Source organism: Lonchura striata, chromosome Z (genome assembly GCF_050655825.1).
Source record: "Lonchura striata isolate lonStrDom1 chromosome Z, ASM5065582v1, whole genome shotgun sequence".
Lineage (NCBI taxonomy): Eukaryota > Metazoa > Chordata > Aves > Passeriformes > Estrildidae > Lonchura > Lonchura striata.
Window position 1 is genome coordinate 63824450 of NC_140740.1, and position 21647 is coordinate 63846096.

A 21647-nucleotide genomic window follows, 5' to 3' on the forward strand; every position below is an offset into this window, starting at 1 on the left:
AGGTATGTGCATTTTTGAGAGGAGCTAGCTGAAATCAGTTTTAACTGTCACACCAAGAGTAACTCGGCATCAATGCAGAAAAAATACAAAGCACATCGTTCCCCAACCTGGGGCGCTCCTGCCTCTTTCGAGTTGCAGGATTCCCCTGTTCACTGTCCCCCGTGGCTGCCCCAGGGACAAGGCCACCGTGTGTTTATCCAGTACTCGCTGTGCCTGACTGGCCACCATCAGACTTGCGGGCAGCCCCAGGGGACCATTGTACTGGGAAGCAGGCGCCTCACCCAAAGCAAGAGGCTAAATTTGCGGAACTGGCAGTAGCAGGAAGGCTAGTGATAAAAATAGGTTAGAAACTATTGTAAAAAGGGGTTTAAATGGTGGTTGTCAAAAATACAGTACTCGACGTACCATAATGCACCTAAGTAAATTATTTTACCAGCCCCAGGCGAAACGAGCCTGCCTGGACAGAACTGTAATGGGGCAATCAAGCGCCTTAAACCTTCATGCAAATGCAGGATCCAAACAGAAACCAATCCAAAGGGACAAAAAACAGGATAGAAAGGGGGCTTCTGACCCCGTGGAGCCGTGCCGCCCTACCTGGACCATCGGGGACATCGCTGCTCAGCGGACCCAGCGCCGGTGCCGCAGCATCCTCGACGGGAACGCTCCTGCTCAGCCCGCGGGCCCCCTTGCTCTAGGCCTTTTCCTTTTTATTACAATAAATGCTGAAATCACTTTTAGTACTGGGAGTGTGGTCCCGTTTTTAACATAGGACAGCGTTGCCCATCTGCACGACTCTCCCTCAGTCCTGCTTTGCTATGACAGGTCGTTTCCATATCTATACACAATAGGAAGGGATTTTGGGATCTTTTGCACTGATTCAAGTCTTTGCTGGGGCTGGTTTTGTACTCTTGTAATTAACTTGGAGTGACATATTGAAATTACCCCTGTGCTGAGGTTAGAGAATAAAATTGTTTTCTTGCAGTATAAGCATACATGTAAGCATATGTAGTTTGACCTTCATTTACTGCATATGAAGTATCTGGAATCCATTCTAATAGAAGTTACAGTGACTGTATGTCTCATGACAAAAATGTCTGGATTACAATATCTCATAAATTGCTGTAGTAAACAGGGCATATTCTCCCAAATGAAGAAAAGCATTCTCAGCTGCTTGGTAGTAGTAAACCCAAAAATTAAATTTATTTTACTTTTAGGCCCAAAAAACAGACCAGGTGAGTGCTATGTAAGTACCAGAGGACTTCCTGTTATACTTTAGATAAGCTAATGGATGATTTGTGAGAAAACACTAGAATAGGACTTTGTGCTAGAGACTTGTCATTGTTTAAGATAGCTGATGTGTGATGCTTAACTTCCTGTTCTTTCAACTTCCAGATGGAAATAAGCATTCTGATCTGCACTAATCTCTTTGTGAGGCTATTTCAGACTTGTTTGTTTAGAAGAAGTCAGTTTGGATGGGCTTGTTTCAGAATTAGATTTTAAAAAGTATAAAGGCATTATTATATTGAATTAATTTTCCATGGGAAAGATTTTCCCAAATAGTTGTTCCATTTTAGGTAAGCTAGAAATTTAACTTTCCAGGGAGGAGAAGCCCCTGGTGCCTGTAAAAAAGATTTTATTTCAATTTACTTCCAAATCCTTTTAACTGCCTGATGTCATTTGTACTGAATTCATACATACTACTTTGCAGGTGAGAGGAGGTTGTGTTAGTTGTTCTGGGGAGTTTTCTTGAAAGATTTTAGCTTTATTATATTTTAGTTTTTCAACTATGTGCTGAATTTAGTTCCTTAGAGTGATTTTCATTTAGAGCTTCTGGTCCTGCCTTGGAGGTGCGGGTCTGTTGCCATCCCCATAAGAAGAAACACTAAGATCTGGTATCTTTCAAAATGGTATTTCATAGCAAGACACTCCACAGACCCTATTTATGACAGAGAGAGCAAGTTAGCCACCCTCGACAGTCATTCAAGCTGTTGCAGGATTTCCTAACAAGAAAGCAACTCTATTGGTAATTTCCACTGTCAAAGAAGAAGGACATTCTCCACAGAATTTCTTGTACCCTGTTAAAAGACAGGGCTTTACCAACTGTGCTGAGTGGGGGCTGCCCACAGGCTCCTCCAGCACCACGCAAGGGCTGTGGTGGAGGAGTGTGTGTAGCACGGTGTGACAGGCACAGTGTGGCTCAGCACAGCCTGACCACCAGCCTGGCATGCAGCACCTGCCCAGCAGAGCTGTGGTGTGAATCACTGCCTCCTTAGTGTGCAGTGGTCTCCAAGTCAAAACTTGCAGTTTCCCACAAGTACAATTATTAGGTCATTTATAATGCTTCACCACTGCTGTGATGGACAGGATGGGTACAGACAGAATGGACAATTTCTTAAAATGTCAAAAATTCATTGGAACAGTTTCTTCCACCATATCCTGCCATTTTACTATCATTACCTCTTACTAGTTTTTTCTATTCCTCCTTTTGTCAGCCTTTCTGTTTTCCTATTTTGGGGTTGTTGGAATTTTTGGTATTTTTCTAGTTCAAATCTATTGTGATTTTATTGTACATTTTCCCATTCTATTTTTTTCATTCTAACAAAATACATTCTTCATCTCCCTTACCTTTTAGTGCAGCACCCTGTGATTTTTTTGATGTAGTTTCTTTGGAGGAAGTGGTCTGTCTTCCCATTTGTTTGTATTACACTGGCCACAATAGGGCACTTGGATAAAAGTTATGCTGAAATCAATAACCATGTGCTATTTTTCTGCCATTTACTTCCTCTGGACAAGTTAATATTTAACTCCAGTAAAAGGTCATACTGAGGATTTTTCTTTTTTTCTTTTTCCCCTCACTATGTGTCCACTCAGTGTGTGTCCACTGCCAGGACTCCAGAAAAAGTGAACAGATCTATGCCATTTTCTTTCCTATATTATTGTGTTCCCAGGTTTTCATGGGATTCCCTAGCCACTTCACTACTTCACATCTAATACTGAATCTTCTGTCCCTTCTTACTCTCTCTCTGCTATGTGGACAAAAGCAAGTGGTTGTGCTAAGCAGAGTCTCGTCACTTGTTCTGCTTTTCACAGCTGATTTTTAAGACATTTTTGGTCTCTTAAGTTAATGTAGATCATTTCCCTAGCAGTTACTGTGTTTTTCAAGCTTCTGCTGATGTTTCTGTCTTAACAAAAAATGTATTGTGTGAACCTTCATAGAATACACTGTAGAAGGAATTAGATAGCAGCAGTGTCCCAAATCTGCCCAGCAGCTGGACTCCCTTATGGCAGAAATAATGTGATAATGTGAACTGAGCAGCTCTGAAAGCAGGATTTGCATATTGAACTGCAGCACTGGGATCAGTTCTATGAGGAAAAGTGCCAAGGGCCTCTTGACATATACTTAACTGTTATTTGAGAGTGTTTTATCCAACAGCCTAATCCTTTTTGTGCAGATTTTAATTTAACACCAATTCTGAAAATGTATTCTACTGTTTTTATTTTGCTGTTTTTAAGATAGAGAATCTTCTATCTGGTAACTAGAGTTGTTTAAAAGGCAGGGTAGTGAAGATTGTTTTTTTTTCTCCAGCTGAGATTTATTTGCCTAAGCCTTTTGAAGTTGATAAACTTCCCTTTCTGAAACTATGCAGTGTCCAGGCTCCTGTAAGTTCCATTGCTTTGTTGTGTTTTCTTGACTTCTCCTGCCTGGCATTCTCCAGATGTCAATTCTTGAGACTTGCCATCACTCTGAGCCACCCTTCCAGCTTAGCAGTGGGCCTCTGATATTAACTGGCTTGTATCACAACCTCAGAGAAAGATAAAAGGAATGTGGTATCAGACAAGCACAGTGACACTTCCTCCTCAGCAGTTACAAAGTGTAAATAGCATGCAGTATCTGCACAGAGATCTGCAAACAGCAGTGAAGATGTACACACTGGGCTGCATTTAAAATGTTCTCCCAAAGGCATGTTGGCATTATGTGCCTGATTCCCTATCTGAGATTACACACAAAGCTATGTTTAAACCTCATGAACAGGAAATTAACAACTGCATGGGGCTGGCCAGGGCAGTGGAGAGTATGGAGAAGGGTTTGTCTTTAACCCACTTGGAATTATAGAACTCAATTCTGCAGAGAAGAGATCAAATTCTTGTGTAGACAGCAACATGTATTTTTTATCCTTTCAAAACATGAATGTGTGTGCTGTTCTCACACAGGGAGGGGAAGAAAAGCAAAGCCTTCTGAGTGTGCTTACAGCATATGTCTTTGTGCAGACTTTAAAACTAATCAGTTGCTGGGCTGTGCGGTATGGGCTAAGCTAGATGGGAGATGTGTAAATGCACATACGAAGGATCAAAGATAAAGATTAGATGATGATGAAGCAAGATGCCTCTAACTTGAGGTGTGGTGGGGCATGGATGGAATTTTCAACATACTATTCAGTGTACCACATTAGGTCCTTTCATTTCTTTTTAACAATTGGCCTAGGCTAGCAGCATGAAATATGAATTGTATCATAGTCCTTTCCTACAGTTTTGGCAGTACCAAATATGGGAAAGAAAATTTGAGCCAATGCTCTTAGTGTTAAAAAAACATTTCATGGTCACTTTTTGTTGCTGATATTTTTCGTTCCATTACCTTTGCCAACAAATGACACAGAGCACTCAGCAGAAACTGAAATAATTTTGGTAAGAGTTATTTTTCCTTTTTTTACTCAGCAGTGAAAGAGAGTAGCACTTAAAACAAACATTAACCAAATACTGCCTTCTGCCATAAACCATTTATACTGTTATAACTCAAATGCATTTATATAAATAATAATACCACCGCTGATATATTCTGATATACAAACTTTAAGACAAGATTTTCCTTGGGATTGTTAGATTATATATCAGATAGTAAGTTCCCATCAAAGGTCTCTATAATGTGGTTTCTCAGTCTAAACTATTTTATGAATCACCTTCTGTCCAAAGAGATGGCAAACTATACAATCAGGCAAGAATCTAATCTTTCTTACAGCTGTTTATAACAGTAACATACAAGTCCAGATATACAGACCCTCTGGAGCAAGATGGAATACACATGAAAATAATTACACAAAACAGAATTGCTTTCCTACAGTTCATTATCACAGCTACTTCAATATTTAAGTAGCCAAAAGCTGAATAACTTCTTAGAGACATTTATAGAAGATTGACTTGCTTGTGCAGATTCTTCTTCATGTCCAAAGTGAGATTTGTACAAGTGCAGACTCATTTTCTTTCTAATTGCACTCCAAGAAAAAGCGAGGAAATACTTCCTATCATCCCATTGTTGTATCTCACAAATGGATTAGTTGGTGGGAGCAAAGCCAGATGGTCATAACAGAACCAGAAAGTGCTAAGTGTATATATTGTTCAAAAAAACCCTGCTATTCCCAGTTTCATCTGGGCTATGTGAGCCTCTGAAATGTGACTGCGAGTAATGGGGAGATACCATCACATTACATGTAGTAAGAACCCTGGCCCTCTCAGAGTGAAACTGTCATTCATGTAAGCAATCATTTGACCAAGTTTAATCCCAGACAGATAGGGCAGTATTCCTGTGAAAGGAATACTGAGTTAAAAATAAAACAACAGGTGAAAACCAATATGCTGGGACTTTGTGGGGCCTGATTCTTGTGGGTTGACAAAGTGGTTTAACATGGGAAAATGAGTTGCAGCAAACCTCTGGTACTACATATTATTTAAAACATTTGGTTTCTAAGTAATGGATCATCTGACTCTGGAAATACTTTTCTTCAGCTCTTACTTCTCTAGAGTAATTTTGTAACTGTATAACTACTGGAAGAATATAGGAAAACAGTTACATGGAATGATGTGGAGTGCAGCAAGTCTCCAAACTCAACTCCCTGCCCAAAACAGGCTTATCTGTGGGATCAGACATGGTTGCTCAGGCTTTGTGTCACTGGAGTTTGAAGTCCATGAAGGACAGAAATGTTACAGCCTCTCCAGGTAGCCTATCCCAATGTTCAGTCACCCTGCCATGGAAATTCCTGAGGCCCGCTTTCTGTAGCTGAAAACTCTCCCGCTTCTACTTGTGGCAACTATTGTCAAAAAATCCTAGCTGCCAGTAACCTCCTTGTAGGCAGAGCAGACACCTTGAAGCTGCCTTCCTCCAGTCCAGCTTGCTGCCTTTCCTCACATTGTCTGCTGAAGTCTTACTCATGTACAACCAGGCCAGCATCATCTACTGCTCTCACCTCATCCACAAACCAAATTATTTTGTCACAGATGATCATCCATCAGATCAGGCATCACTTAGCCAGTCTCCATCTTCTGCCTTGTGTGCTTGTACTTGCCTAAGGTAGGTTGACAGCTCACTTGAAAGCCACCAAGTACCTCATCATCTGTCACTAAATCACTGCCCTCCCTCGAGCAGCTGGTTCAAATATGCTTTTTTAACCTCCACTGGTTGTAAAGCAACTGGTGACTGTAGCATCTCAGAAAGCTATGTGAAGTGTTCTGATATTTTCATTGTCATTCTGTTCTGCTGTGACTGTCACTTTCTTTTCAGTATTTTCTGCTCTTAGCATACTTGCAGATTTTTGAGAGACTGTTCCAGTCTGTGTCATTCATCTTAGGATGCTGAAAGTAGCCTTGTGGAGGATTTTTCCACATTTAAAAAAAATTTCCATGTGTGACTATTGTAATGCTAGAAAGATGCTCAGTTGATGGAAATAGGTTTGTGTTCTCATAGTTGCATCCAAATTAACTGAAGTACATGAATTACATTGCTGCATTGCCAGTCTGGCAGATTTAGAATTTTCTGAGGATTCTTCTGGCTACTAGTAAAAATTGAACTTTCACAAGTCAAGGCCCCTATATTGACTGCAAATTTTGATACATTAATAGGTAAAAATAATGTGATTTCAAAAACACAACCCTAGCAGAATGCAGTTTGCCAAATAAAAGGGAGATGTGCAAACGCAATTATTCTTAAGAGGGTTTGAGACACTGAATTTACTAAAAAATTAAGCTAAAAAATAGCTACCAAATTGAGAAGCAGAGTCACCCCTCACATGCTAGATCTAATTCATCTGAAAATAGTTTTGCTGAAACTTCACTTTGTACCTTGGCCAGTAATGTTTAGAAGGTTTCTTAGTGTTTCTTTCATATGTGCTGTCTCTTCACAGATCATGGTAGGAGGAGCAAAAAAGGTAAGACACTCTGAACCAAGGAGGCAAGGGTGGGAGAAGTCTTATGTTTTAAAGAAGGAGAAAGCCTATGAGACTGGAGATACTGAGACTAGAGAACAGACCTCTTTCTGTGTGCCCCTTGTTACACAAGCAGGCAAGAAATGTTTAAAAACCAGCAAAGAAAAATACTTTGAGTAATTGCTGTGAAAACAATTGGCCCTTCTGATTTTAGTCATTTGAAGAGAACAAGAGCTCTCCAAAGGTCTGTTGCACTAGGGAGCAGGGACATTATCTTTGTGAAATGTTTTGTTTGCAAGGTTTCCTGGCATAGCAGCTATTTGAATTAAATTTAGTGGGGAGGGAGGAAAGAAGAGAGGAAGAGAAGAGTATGTGTGGTACTTGTATTTTGCCTTCTATTAAAAGTGCTTGAAGAAAATACAAATTAATTGTGTAGTCTGGATATTTATTTTTTCATTGCTCTCTCATTGCTGTCTCATTGTTGAGGATTTATATATTTCACAGACAGCAGCTGCTCAGTGCTACAGTGCCACAGGCACAGCAGAAAGAATAAATGCTTTTGGTCTCACCTGGGTTTGCTCTGCTGTAAAAGCAAATCCCCTCTGCTCTTGGGGGCCCCTGAGGCAACAGGAATTGAATGTGCCAGGATGCAAGGCTTAAAAGGCTTATCATACATTAACTCTTAAGAGCACTTCCTTGTTCTGCGTGCCCAGCAAAGACATGCCGTGTGCATAACATCACTGCCTGGTATGTTGTTAAAAACACGTTTGCTATTTTTGCAGAACTTGAAAAGGCTTAAAGGGTGGCTTGGACTAACTCGAAATTAAGGTCAACAGCACTTTAACTCCTTCTTGTAGGCATTACAAAATTAAAAATTATCCTAATAATCTAGTGGTTCAAAGGGGTAATCAAGATTTAACTGCCTGGTGAAAGCAACATGTTTAATTAACAACAGTCTGTTGTTAAATGAGATCATGAGCATTATCTACAGACATGTCATGTGTTCTCTTCCAGTACATTTTCCATACTAACATGATTTCACATCAACACTAGGGAATCTCTATTTCCAGCACCACTAAAGCAACTCACACAGCTCTTAGCACAATATACTAAAAACTCACTCATAACTGTTGATGCTAAGCCACAATTTTCACTTTCCCTATCACACACACATGAAGCCTTAGACCATTTCTGCTCCCCACCCCAGGCAAGTTGTGTGGAAGGAAAAGTGATAAAGGGTTTTGATTGTAGACAAACAAAATTCATCAAAGATATTGATGATTTTATTAATTAAACATTTTCTGCTAAAATATTCCTGAATTATTACTTGTTTAAATGAGAGAATTAAGGGGGTCATGTCCCTGAAATATTAAAAAAAAAAAAAATAAGATATGCAAGATCAATGTTTTCATGGTACAGAATAAAACACCATTAGTTGTATGTGACTAGATCTCCCAGAAGGCTACATTTCCAAGTCCAAAGGAAATACTTTATTTAAAATGTAGCTAGATCTCTATCTGTCAGAAAAAGTTCCAGCATCCTGTCTTGGAGTAGGTAACATGGATCTTAAAAAATGGCATCTGGTCAAGGCCCATTCTGACATGTTCTTAGCAGAATTTTTTCATCTTTTACACAACTTAGTTGTTTTCTTAGGAAACTTTGAAAACTTCAGGTTTTTTGAGGAAAATAATATAACAATATATTTTTAATTATACTATTTTACTTCAAGGATTTGGTTGTGTTCTTAACTTTTTCTTGTCAAGCTCTATTATAGATACAAAAAACAGACAAAATAAAACAAATACTGGCAGATCCTAGAAGAATGCAAACATGTTTAAGACTCCAACAACAAAGCTCAGTTTGAGAGGCAGAGTATTTAAATGAGAGCACTGAGCAGAATATTTCCCACTTGGAAGATACGGTATATAAGGCACGGCAAATAAGGCAGACAATGGTGTAGAACTGTCAGATCCAGAAAAGGGAAGGGGTGAAAAAAAAAAGTGAAAAAAAAAAAGGATGGGGCAGGGGAGGAATGGGGAACCAAGAAGGAAAAAAAATACAAACTATTATCTGTATGCAAAGAATGTATGCAAAACCAACTCATTTCTGCTATAAAACAGAAGAATTAGGGTACATATTCCAGAAAGATACAGTAACATCTTGAAATAATGTATAAGATCAGATTAGTTAGATTCTTAAAAACGGACTAAGTATATCTGTTAAAAGTCTGCTGGCTTGATTTCAAATAAAAAAAGAGATAAAAGCACAAGTTTTCGGGATCAAGTCACCCTTCAATCCTAAAGGCTTTCAGCCTGGTGATCCTAAGTGTTACTTTGCTACCACGCTTACCATCAGTAAACCAAGTAAATTGCTTATGTGTTAAGTGGGGACTGAATTTGTGCAGTGACTTCAATACACTGAGCTCTTTTAGAAAGCTCTGCTACAGAAAATGGGGACCCTTAACATGGCCCTTCAGCAACGATTTCAGTGAGTCTTTCCAGTTGCCCTCCTAGCTGCCCACAGGATGACAGGATCATGGTGTGAAGGCTGGTGTAAGCTGGGTATGTGACTTGGACATTTAAATTCTAACAGAGCAAGGTGACTGTTCTGTAGTCAGTTTTAGAGAGGGTTTTAGAGGGTTTTTTTTGTAGTTCACTTTTCCCAGAAGAAATTCTTCCTTATGGCAAACGTGTCCTAAACAGCTACGCTCTCTTACTTTTCCTTCTGTACAGAAGATACGGTGAGCATACACAGGATCTCTCTTGACTCCATCTAAACAGTAATATTTGAAGCATCTAACCAAGCAGCATCTTTGCTACCCATAGTAGTAGTACTATTAACAACAGAAATACAGAGTATTACACAAATTACTAAGTACAAAGCAGGCTGAAAGAGGTAGGGTAAAGATTGACAAGTAGATTTCAAGCAACTGAGTCAGCAGTCCATCTGCTGCCCAGAATATTTTATTATTTACCATCACTTTTGCAGTCTTTTTGAAGAGCAGTTCTGGTATCATAGAAGACACTCATGTATATTGTCTTTAGGTGCAAATTCTTAAATAAAAATTACTTCCTGGAAATTCCCAGTCCTATACACAGTGCAGTGAAGTTTGTTGTAGCTTGTGCAAAGGTGGTAAAGCACGACTGTCTACAAGAGCATTCTTGTGGAAAAGTCAGAGGGTGGGGAAGACGGGGTATTTCCCTCAGCTGCCTTCGGGGTATTTCCCTCAACTGCCTTCGCTACAGGCTTTAATTACCTGCTAATGTGAAAGTCTCTGAAGACTCCCTGAACAACTTTCAGGTGGTTCTGAAGGCAGAGGTTGGCAAAAACAGGCTCCACTTCAGATTAAACCGCTTGCCTCCCTAGCTGTTTGCATGACCAACAGTAAGCAGTCCTTTATGTTAATGTCTAAATAGGAGAAACTTCAGAACAAAGTGCCTTTGTGAGAAACACATGCTGCAATTACAGCAACAGTTCACAAATAAAAACATTTAGTCTGTTTTGCCATTTGCTAATACTTTTAATTAATTCCACTGCCAGCTCAGGAATGAGACAGCTGGCAGTAACTATGCATGACAAACCTGAATTGATACAGAAGGAAGTAGTATCATCCCTCACAGTGTCTTCTTCTTTCATCCCCAAGCTTCTGTGTCATACTGCAGCAGCTAAACTAAGCAATGGCCTAACTAGAATTAAAATCAGATGAACAAGTTAAACCTAAACAAGCACAGACACATGAGTAACTGATCATATGGAGGTAAGGAAGGGCTTACATAAGCTGCAGCTTCAGTCATGTATGGAAAACTATAGCAAAAATATCTTCAGCCTTCATCATTAAGAATTATTTGTGATATTTTCAGAGGGGACTTGAATTGTAGGAAGAGACAGTATCATTTAAAAAAATAATTTTATTTTTTCCATACTTAGTGTTAAAATAATCTGGAATGTAAAGTGAGCTTGACAGAAAGCAGAAACCAGCAGTTCCATCAGTAATATTTAGACACTACTGCAGTTCTTTAAGTTTTGAGAAACTTCAGCTATTTTGGATACAAAAACAAAACTCCCCATACAGTAAGAAATGTAAAATTACAAGTCTAAATCTCATCAGGCACAAAACTGAAGTTTCCCTGAGAAGATATAATTACAAACTAGTGTATAAACTTTATGACACAATATCAGGGTGCTTTAAGAATACAAAATATTTGAATTCTTTAATACTCCATGCTGAAGACAAAAATTTCAGGAGGATTAAGAATCACATGTAACATAACTGCAGCAAACAGATCTATGTAAAATGGTAACAGCTGGTTTTGTATATCCCCTTTTGCATAGCTTTTAGATAAATTCTAGTGTATTCCTGAGATCTTTTAGTATTCAGTATGAAGTGCAGTCCAGCTGCTTTGTACCCCACCCCTTCATCTTTCTCTTCCAGCTAGCATTACATTCATGGGAAAAAAAAATTGAGAATAATCATGAGCAACATGCATTTTCTGTGCCTTAAAATAGTTTGGCCAAAGGAAAGTCCATTATACCTTCTAGACAATAAATACTCCAAATAGTTGGCTTTCCAAAAACTGCTGTCTGATTTTGTACCTAAAGCTCCAAACCTCAGTGTGCCACAAGACACACTCAAGATATGTCTTTTCTGCCCTTTGTCCGTGGACAAGGCAGGGCAAGAGCACCACCACACCAACATGGTGGGGGTCATTATACCCATTATCAGCATCACCACAATTGCTGCAACATGTTAAAGTATGTTGCAGTAGAATATTTGTAGCTATGTTTCCTGACAGGAGCAGACATTTCAGTTCTTTTGCAGATACAGAGCTTTGTGCCGCAAATACTCTTCCAAGCATTTCACTGCAAAAGGGTCAACATCAGTGTCGAACTTATTAGCAAATAAGTGGTGGTTTCGTAGGATCCAGTTCAAGTCTCCTACTCCAAAAACACAGACAGAGCGAATGTGAACTCCACTGCATGGTGGGTAGGGTGCACCTTTGGACACATCACCTTCAAAGTATTGCCATTTGACAAACCTGGCCAGTGCATTCATGTCAGAAACATCATACTTGTCACTGGAAGAAAATGCACCTGGGACTTCAGGGATTCTCTGAATTGTTGCCCACAGGTACTCATCTGGGCTGTAAGTATCTTTCGCCCACTCAATGAACTTTAGTATTTTGCTGTTTTCTAGTACATATTCTACAAAGTTCCTGCTAACTACAAAATAGGCACTGCCAGAAAAAACTGGAGTACTGAGAGGTGGTAGTTGTTTGTCTATGCCTGTGTTCTTTATTTTACCATCAATAATCTCATGGTGTTTTTTCCACCTTACTTCTTTATAAACAGGCATTTTTTCTGTTTCCAAGCTGTTTTCACCTTTAAGGGCTTTTAATTTCTCTACTATTTCCTGGTTGGTCTTTATAGGAAAGTCCATACCACATAGGTTTATTAGGTATTTCCAGTTTGAACTTCTTCTGTAGAGATCTTTCATGCAGTTAATGTCTGCTTGCACTCTGCTCCATGAAGCATATACCACACTCTCTAACTGGCTGGAAATAAAGACATTATCAAAACATGAGACTATTCCCTTCACAGCAGCAAAAAATGATTCTGGAGACTTTTTGTCTACATGAATGCAATAAAAATTCTGCGGAACATAGATTGATCTTAGAAGTCTATCAAGCATCTCAATTTTGTGATAAACCACAATTGAGTAAGCAATTGGAAATTCTGCTTCTTCGTTGCTGAGAGGTTCCATAATGTATTTCCTAGTCTTGGTGAAGGAGGCACAGTCTGCAGTCATGTTAATATAATCATCTGTTGTTAGTCTGGGGCGTTTCTTAAATGACACTGATAATGCCTCAAGCTGTACCTTTTGTATTTCTTCTATATCCCCCTCAATAATCTTGGTGCAGTTAACATTGCTAATAGGATCTTCTTTTGTTAGCTCCAGATGTCTCCGATTTAGGAAGTCTTCTTTCTGGTTAACTTTCAAAACTGAAATTATTACTAAAATGAGAGTTAGACCCAAGAAAAGCCTGAAGCGCGAGTTGTGGCAAAACCGTAATTTCCTCTTCAGCATTTCAAATATCAGGTAGCTTTGCAGGGCTAAAAAAAAAAAATATCCTCTTCTCTATTCATAAGAGCTTCAACAACTTCCAAAAAAAAATTTGCTTCTCAGGATTTTGGCAATTTTTTCAGGGAAATGGAAGGAAAAATCCTAAAACAAAATGGAATATGATAATCATTCTTAGACTAAAAGGTTTATTAAAAAAATTAGTGATTAATAATTACATTCTTATTTAGTGACAGTAAAAAGCTGAATAGTTCAGCCAAAAATACTCTGTTGAAAATTAAAAATTAACAAATAATTTTTTAAGAGAAAAACACTGGGAGAAGCATTGTTTTCATGAAACTTCCACAGTACTAACCCTACAAATCAAAGTTCAGTAAGAAAATAGAGGTGATTTAGTTGCATCTAAAACAAAATTGAAGTCAGATACACTACTGAGAGGCAAGCATTTCTTGTTAATTCATGGTTCAGAGCCTGGAAAGAATGTTTAATACCCACTTCAGGGTTGACATAGATTTCTTTATCATTAAACTTACCACTCACTTCCTGGATGGCAGTCATGCTTTAGTTCTCACTGGCGAAGAAGTCCCTGCAGCCTTTCAAGATCTTTATATGAGACAGTCTCTTCAACATCCTTCATATGAGTTTAGAAATACCACTAGGGAAGAGCTGATGAGAAGGGAAAGGAAAAAAGTTATTACAACAGGGCATCTCAATTTTCAGAGTTGTGAGAAAAACCTGTTACTGATTTGCTGAAATAGGTTTATAAAGTAAGAGGCAATACTTACAACCTGTATCTCAAGTTGATTTGTATCAGGTCACTGCAATTGCACTAATCTAGTGCACAGCAGTGTTGCATTACCATCATTTAAACACACTTGTTCTTCTTATTCAGCAATTACTTTTATGTGGAGGCATGCTGCAATGTTGGATTGCAACAAGATTTCTAGCCAATTTTATTTTCTACTTTACTGCACAAGCACTTGATAATTTTTGTTTGTTAGTTCTGTTACTCTTTAAGCACCTTTTTTTCTGTTTTGTGAACAGAATCACTCCAGTTGTGCAGCAGCTACAGCTGTAGCTGTTGAGAATACTAGAACTGTATTGCAGAACTGTGTGTCTTTTTTTTTTTTTTTTAAGTACTATGTCATGCAGGTAAATTGATCAAGAACAGGATATCCTTAAATAACCTACACTGCTACTCACATGCTACTTCTAATCACAAATTCACTGCCTAATAATGTAGTGCAGGTTTGAATTTCAAACCAGCCTCTAATTCCAAAAGCCTACACAGTTTACAGAGAATGTCTTACAAAACGTGAATATTTAAGCTTATGAAATATAAAGTATTTGAGAGATACAAGGCTTCTTACATTTTTACTACTTCCAAGAAAAAAGACAGTGCCTCAGAATAACTTTTTAACTGGCAATAAACTCTGTTCAAGAAAAGTAAGTGTGTATTGTGTCCACTGCTGTGTTTTGCTATAGGTTGTTCAGCATAAGAATTTTCTTTTTCCCCATATTCTCTTTAAGCTACCCCAGGACCATTTTAAGTTTTAATTCCTAAACTGTGGCTCTTAAGCTGCTACTTGCTGATCTTAGTACAGGTGCATATAGGAAATGAGGCATGGCATCACAGAGTTGTTCCTTAGTAATGCTGCTTGGGATGCACTACACGCTGGGTCCACCACTATGCCCATGGCACTGCAAACTGACTGAGGGAAGCAGCAGGTGGGAGGAAGGTATGGAACACTGCACAAATGCCTAGCACAGCTATGAGAATCAGGAACTATTATAGTCAAATATATTGTATTTCAAGCCAACAGCAGACAGAGACCACAAAGTAGACACAAATTTGTCACTAGCAGCATGATATAAACATTTTATTTACACTGAAGTGTACTTTGTTTTCGGAATTACAATGGTAAATATTTTATCGTGCATTTCTTATCTATTTTAAGGAAGGCAGTATATTTTTCACGTACAGTGAAGTCAAACTGGAAGAAGATTTAAAATGCAAAACTTAAGGAAAGTAGCCCAGTGAGCTAGCATTCAATTACAGTGGCAAGCACACAGAGGGAAATTTTAACAATGAAGTCTTACACTTTGAATGTAAAAAAGAATTAAAAAGAAAATTCCAGAATTCTGTTATTCAATTTGCAATGTATCATCGAACCCAGTCACATAATTTAGAACATATTTTAATACGCCTTGTAACTTATCACACACTTTTGTACTTGACGTCCTGCTTGTTTGCACTAGTAGATCTAATGCTCCAAAAATAATATTCATCACATATTAAACTAACAAAGGAAGGAGACTAAATATGTGATAGTGTTCATTGCTTATATATCTTCATAGGATGAAGCCTGTGATACTGCTTAACCTTCAATTACTGTATTCTGCCTACCAACTTAAAAATTAAGATGTTTCTAGAACTTAAAGTGCACTTCAAATACAGTTATATTTGTGATACTTTAGCTGATAGACATTGGAATCCTTTCTTTAGGCTGTTAGCACTATTATTTTATCCTATTCTTAGGAGCATTGAGAAGCATTTTATAGTACTGAGAAATAAAACACACTCAAGAAGATTACCAGCCCATCACTGTCCCAGTAGAGGGAGACGGTCTTAATTGAAAGTGACCATGGCTGTCTTCACCTTCTAAAGTTTTCAAAGACTAAAACTTGCTAAGAAGTCTTTCCTGCTCTCATTTTAGAATAGAATTTAGTTGAGTGTAGGATACAGAATCCCATTCAGAAAGAATGGGATTCTTGTATACCCAGCTGGGTGCAATTCCTCTTTTGTTCAGAGCTCAGAATAATCAGACATGGCATTTTCATGATACCAAAATGAGAGATCTGCAAATATTTACACATTAACATGACTCTTATCTTTATAATTTTTCCCTGTAATTTTCCCTGTGAAATTCTTTTCCCTTGTAAATTTCTCTCACTGGCACACTCCTTCCTCAGACCAATTTTAACAGTAAGTAACTATATATTTATTCTCACAATTTCAAAATCCTAAAATCTGAATCATTTCCCATTCACAAAAGCTGATCTTTACAGGGTAAGATTTGTTGCCTTTCATCTACTAATACACCTAATACACTTAGTGAGCATAGAACACTCATTAATATAGTTTCAGATTACATTCAGTTAAGCTTTTTTAACATCACTAAAACTTTAGCTCTACACAGCCTTTGTGCACTCACTAGAGAATTATCTTGCACTGTGGGAGAGGTGGAGGAAGGTTTGCAAAGCTATGGAGGAAATGCTTCATTTGGCAGCCTTCGTCTTGCTCTCAAATGAGCTTCAGTTGCAGAATTTACATACCTGACCCAATTTCTTTTTTAACTGCTTTCTCCTCAAGTCAAAATCTGTACTTCTGAAGTTTCCCTTTTCATCATTGAAAGGGGAACCTTACAGACGTTGCTGGTAGTTGGGGGAGTCAGCAGAAAGGCTGAGTTAGCTGCCCACTTCCCTCTTTCCTGCCAAAGTTATTTTTTATTCCTGTCTATAAACTGTCAACAAACTGTATGGTCTGACTAAACAAAACCAAGGTAATTTCCGCTTGATTTCTAGCAAACACGAAATTCCAAGAGAAACCTAGGTCTTCAAAACAAAGGAAAAAACCCCACTACACAAAACACTTCTAGAACAGTATAGCAGAGCTTGGAGGGAGACCAGAGCTGGCATGGAGGTTTTGTGCAGACAGGCTGGACTGGAGCTAGCTGCGGGTGCTACAAATGAGGATGCTTGTGAGGATGCACAGCCAGCAGGGCACTGCTACTCCAGCAGCCAGGACACCAGCCTCTGGCCACTGGCACAGCACAACCTCTGCAGCTTCACTGAACCACTGCTCTGGCACCACCGTGTGCTGCTGGTGGAAGGAGCAACCCCACTCCCATCCCTGGCACCCACACATTGGGCCGGGAGGACAGATCCAACCAGACAGCCTCTGGGAAGCTCTCCAGCCAGTGGGGCCCAAAGATGGATTTGTTGTGAAGTCCTCACATATCTAGAATGCTTCAAAGCACACACATCCTGTAGTTACTACAGTTACCATGCTTCCATTCAGATTCAGTTATGCAGAATATTCATTCTGATGAGGAAGTGATTTTCAAAGCAGTAAGCAGCTTGTATAAAAACAAACATGTATAAACACAAACATGGATAAACACAAAGACAGACTTAGTGGACTGCAGAGATCTGCCAGGCACAGAAGTCATTTACTCAGCTTTCCAGGACACCAAGCAGCACAATCTTGAAAGCAGATATGCCTGTAAATCAGTCCAAGAACTCATATTTGTTCTGTTAGGTAGTATTGAGTCTTGAGTCGTAGTGAAAATGAGAACTGGTCATAAGCCGCATAGCTGGCTTACCATAAATCTTTATGGGACCCTTAATTCTGAAATCATATGCAGCAGGGTTTCATGTGGGCTTCATGTGTCAGTTGTCCGCAACACTCTGTAGGAGTAGATGCTTCTCCTTCAGAGGTGCTCAAGAAAACAATAAAAAGGGAAAATATATTCTCTTTTTACAGAAAAAAAAACCCCAATGCATTTATAGTCCCTTTTCAACTTGGAAGACAGCTTTAAATGAAATTCCACAAGTGACTAGTACTGCTACATATACCACTACATGGAAATTAAATAAGAGAGTAGCAGTAGACAACTGTTTTTTCAGAGCTAAAAAAATACAGAAATAAATTAAAACCTCCAGGTTATTTGAAGATATTATATTCAATTGTTATGTATCTAACACTCAAAAATATTTCTGTTTCAAAAAATTAGTAACACTCACATGAACATACACTCTGTGTAGACTCTGTTTCAAAAAATTAGTAACACTCACATGAACATACACTCTGTGTAGACTGTAAATTGAAAAAACAGTTTTACTAGCCTTTCTAGTACTCTCTTATACTACTGTATCACGTAAACCTTCTGCAGAACAGTTCAAAACCTAATTACTTTTTCCAATCCTTTCCGTCCTTAGAGACCCCATAGATAGAGCTAACAGTAAGGAATTTCAACTAACAGTAAAGATGTTATGGCAAAGTCATTCAGTCACCAGTTCCTACCTCAAGAAGCCCATGACTCTTAGTATGGACAAAAATATAGGTTTTACCTTTAGGCTACTAACACTGAAAGAACAAATCACAAAACAAAAAATAATGAAATCTTTAAGCTAATGTTGGCCAATTTAACATGCAGTAGAACTGCCCAGTGTTCCTCAAGGTAATTTGTACACTTTGTCTACTTCAAGATAAAACACACACTTGTTCTTTTTACATTATTCTAAAGTAGGACCTATAACCATCAGGAAGAGCACTCCTCATGCCCAGATAAAAATTTTTGTTCATTGCTGCCTTGTGACAATGCTGTATTTCATAATGGGACACACCGGCAGGAAAGGTAGTCTGTAAAACCAGAAGGAAGGCGGAAGGAAGAAGCTGTCAAATTTTTTGAGTACTGGGATCCCTCTTCAAGCACAACATAGAAAATATTCTGAGATTTTTTTTTAAAGCCCTATGGAGAAGCCAGCATTTTAAAGCCATACCTACAGTTAAAACTCACCAGTGAGCTAAAGAATCATCAGTGAACTTGCTGATATATTTTATCACAGATTTCCAAGATGAAGTTTCTGTTTGTTTTGTTAACTTCCTTTAACAGCACCACAATTATCCTATGAATAACAATGCTGCACATTGCAAAAAGTGGTGTCTCTGGAGCTATGAAGTTTACCTAACACTGAAAGTTACTCCACTTGTACTACTGGGTAGGATACATTTTTGTGGCACCACATTTTTTCACCTTTTATAAGACAGAATTCTATGTTGATAGTTAGGTGTTTTCTGTTTCAGGACATTATGAACCAGAGTAAAGGGGGAACTTTTAAATTATGTTGAAATCCAAAGAAAAACTGAGAGGGATTATTTACAAAATGAAATTAACTATTTTAATAAGACTAGCAGTGGGTTTTCTAATGTGGAAACAAAACTGGAAAACAGGATTTTGCTCAGTAAACGTAGTATTTTCAGCAAATAGACTGTAAATCTTTAGCTTGTATGTTTGCCTTGTATTTGGTTTATGTTAGAAAAAAAAAAGGCAGTCGGCAAAGGTATTCATCAGGTTTTTTAAGCAACTTTTGGCTCTTTTGGCCTCAGGAAGTTAGTGTTATCCCAGATAATTCAGATTATTGTAGGAAAGACATTATGCTGGTAACTGGCATACACTATAGGCAGAATAGCTAATCATTAAGGAAAAAATACTTTCTTTTGTATACACCTACTTTCAAAAGCAATCTAAGTGATCTCCAGCTTGAGATACAAATACTGCACTGTTTTTCACAAAGATTTTCAAGTTGAAAGACAGAAAAGCTAAATTTGTCCCATCTTCTCTCCTTACGATTTCTGACTCTCATTCTTGCCAGCTCTGTGGTCAAATACCTCATATTCCATTAAAAATTAAATTTAAAATAGCAGACTCCAAAATGGCAATTCCCTCCTGCTGCCACTCCTCCTCTTTCCCACAAAGAAGTCCACTTTTCTGAGCTGAAAGAAGGCAAAGTGCCAGAGCATAACTGAGTCTCCTGTCAGCCTTCTTTTTCAGTCCTCTCACCCAACCTGGGCGATAAAAAAAACCTATTTACAATCTTCTAACTAGCTGTTTGGTGGGGTTTTTTTGTTGTTTCTTGTTGGTGGTGGTGGTGTTGTTTTGTTTAGTTTTAAATTCTAACCAAAAAGAACTTTTTTTCAGGGTTTTCCCAATTACATTCAGTTAAAGAGAGAAAAAGAAAAAAAAAGAAAAAAAAAAAAAAGAAAAAAAAAAAAAAAAAAGAGGCAGCACAAGCTACAGCTCAACACCTCAGGAGCATCATGAACCCTTAAACCCCGTTCTCGCTAGCAGATTTCGCACCAAGCGAACACCCAGCCCGGAGGGCAGCAGCCTTCCCGGGGCTCTCTGCAAGCACTGCCGCGGAAAAGGGCGAACGGAGGGTCGGAAGACAGACAGAGAGTGGGAAAACAAAACAAACTAACAAAAAAGGAGGTGTGACGGGGGAAAAGCAGGGGAAGAAGGGGGAAAGGGAAATGAGAAGAACAGGGGAAAGAAAGAAGGGAAAGGACATAAGGGAACCAAAAAGGAGAGAAGAAAGGGGAAGTGGGGGCGGGGGGGAGGGTTGGGGGAGAGAGAGAGGAAGGGAAAGAAGGGGAGAGAGGGAAAGGAGTAAGGAAAGAAAAAAGAGATGGGGAATAAAGACGGAAAGAAGAAAAAAAAGGACAGAGGCACGACAGACGCATCTCCCTGCCCTTGAGCGCAGCACCTGCCCGACGATACGGCGGCTCCGGGAGTAATACCGCGGGGCTCCGCTGGGAACGACCCCAGGAACAGAGATGCCCAGGAACAGCGGTGCCCAGGAACAGCGATGCCCAGGAACAGCGATGCCCAGGAACAGCGGTGCCCAGGAACAGCGGTGCCCAGGAACAGCGATGCCCAGGAACAGCGGTGCCCAGGAACAGCGATGCTCCGGAGCAGCCCGCGCTGCCGCCGCCTCGGGCCCGCTCCCGGTACGCCCACAGCCCCAGGTGCGCAGCAGCCCGGGGGCAGGCACGGAGCCCGGCCACCTCCTGCCCCGGGCCGCGGGCCCCGCCCGGCCCCGCGCCCCTCCGGCCCCACCCGGGGCCGGCCCGCCCTCCGCGGCGCCCGGCGCCCGCCCCTGCCCCGCGCCCCGCCGGCCCGCCTCACACACGGCACCGCGGCGGCCGCGCTTGTTTATCCTGCGGCGCTTTCCGCGCCGCTTCCTCCTCAGCGCCGGCAGCGCCCGAGCCCGCGCAGGGCCGGCTCCCCGCGGGGCCGCAGGGCCGGCTCCCCCGGGATCGCAGGGCCGGCTCCCCCGGGATCGCAGGGCCGGCTCCCCGCAGGGCCGGCTCCCCGCAGGGCCGGCTCCCCGCAGGGCCGGCTCCCCGCGGGATCGCAGGGCCGGCTCCCCCGGGATCGCAGGGCCGGCTCCCCCGGGATCGCAGGGCCGGCTCCCCGCGGGGCCGGCTCCCCGCGGGATCGCAGGGCCGGCTCCCCGCGGGATCGCAGGGCCGGCTCCCCCGGGATCGCAGGGCCGGCTCCCCGCAGGGCCGGCTCCCCCGGGATCGCAGGGCCGGCTCCCCCGGGATCGCAGGGCCGGCTCCCCCGGGATCGCAGGGCCGGCTCCCCCGGGATCGCAGGGCCGGCTCCCCCGGGATCGCAGGGCCGGCTCCCCGCAGGGCCGGCTCCCCCGGGATCGCAGGGCCGGCTCCCCCGGGATCGCAGGGCCGGCTCCCCGCGGGATCGCAGGGCCGGCTCCCCGCGGGGCCGCAGGGCCGGCTCCCCGCGGGATCG

The 21647-nt window shown here is 40.7% G+C and overlaps 1 protein-coding gene across 2 annotated transcripts; it reads right to left on the bottom strand.

Moving 5' to 3' along the window:
• Positions 1 to 11080: 11080 nt before the first annotated feature.
• GCNT1 (glucosaminyl (N-acetyl) transferase 1) lies at positions 11081 to 20921 on the bottom strand. Of its 2 annotated transcripts, none has more exons than XM_085567103.1 (3): positions 20599 to 20921; positions 13803 to 13935; positions 11081 to 13413 (listed from the first exon to the last, which is right to left on the bottom strand). In XM_085567103.1, exon 3 carries the CDS (start codon positions 13273 to 13275, stop codon positions 11995 to 11997), a length of 1281 nt encoding a protein of 426 aa, XP_085423229.1. In that variant the 5' UTR covers positions 13276 to 13413; positions 13803 to 13935; positions 20599 to 20921; the 3' UTR covers positions 11081 to 11994. The 2 variants fall into 2 exon arrangements, with proteins under 2 accessions (XP_085423229.1, XP_085423230.1); XM_085567104.1 differs by having other exon boundaries at positions 17655 to 20921.
• Positions 20922 to 21647: the final 726 nt, after the last annotated feature.

What these genes read in the sequence shown, in the direction of transcription:
- GCNT1 (XM_085567103.1), bottom strand. Translation starts at nt 13,275, where the DNA reads ATGCTGAAGAGGAAATTACGGTTTTGCCACAACTCGCGCTTCAGGCTT.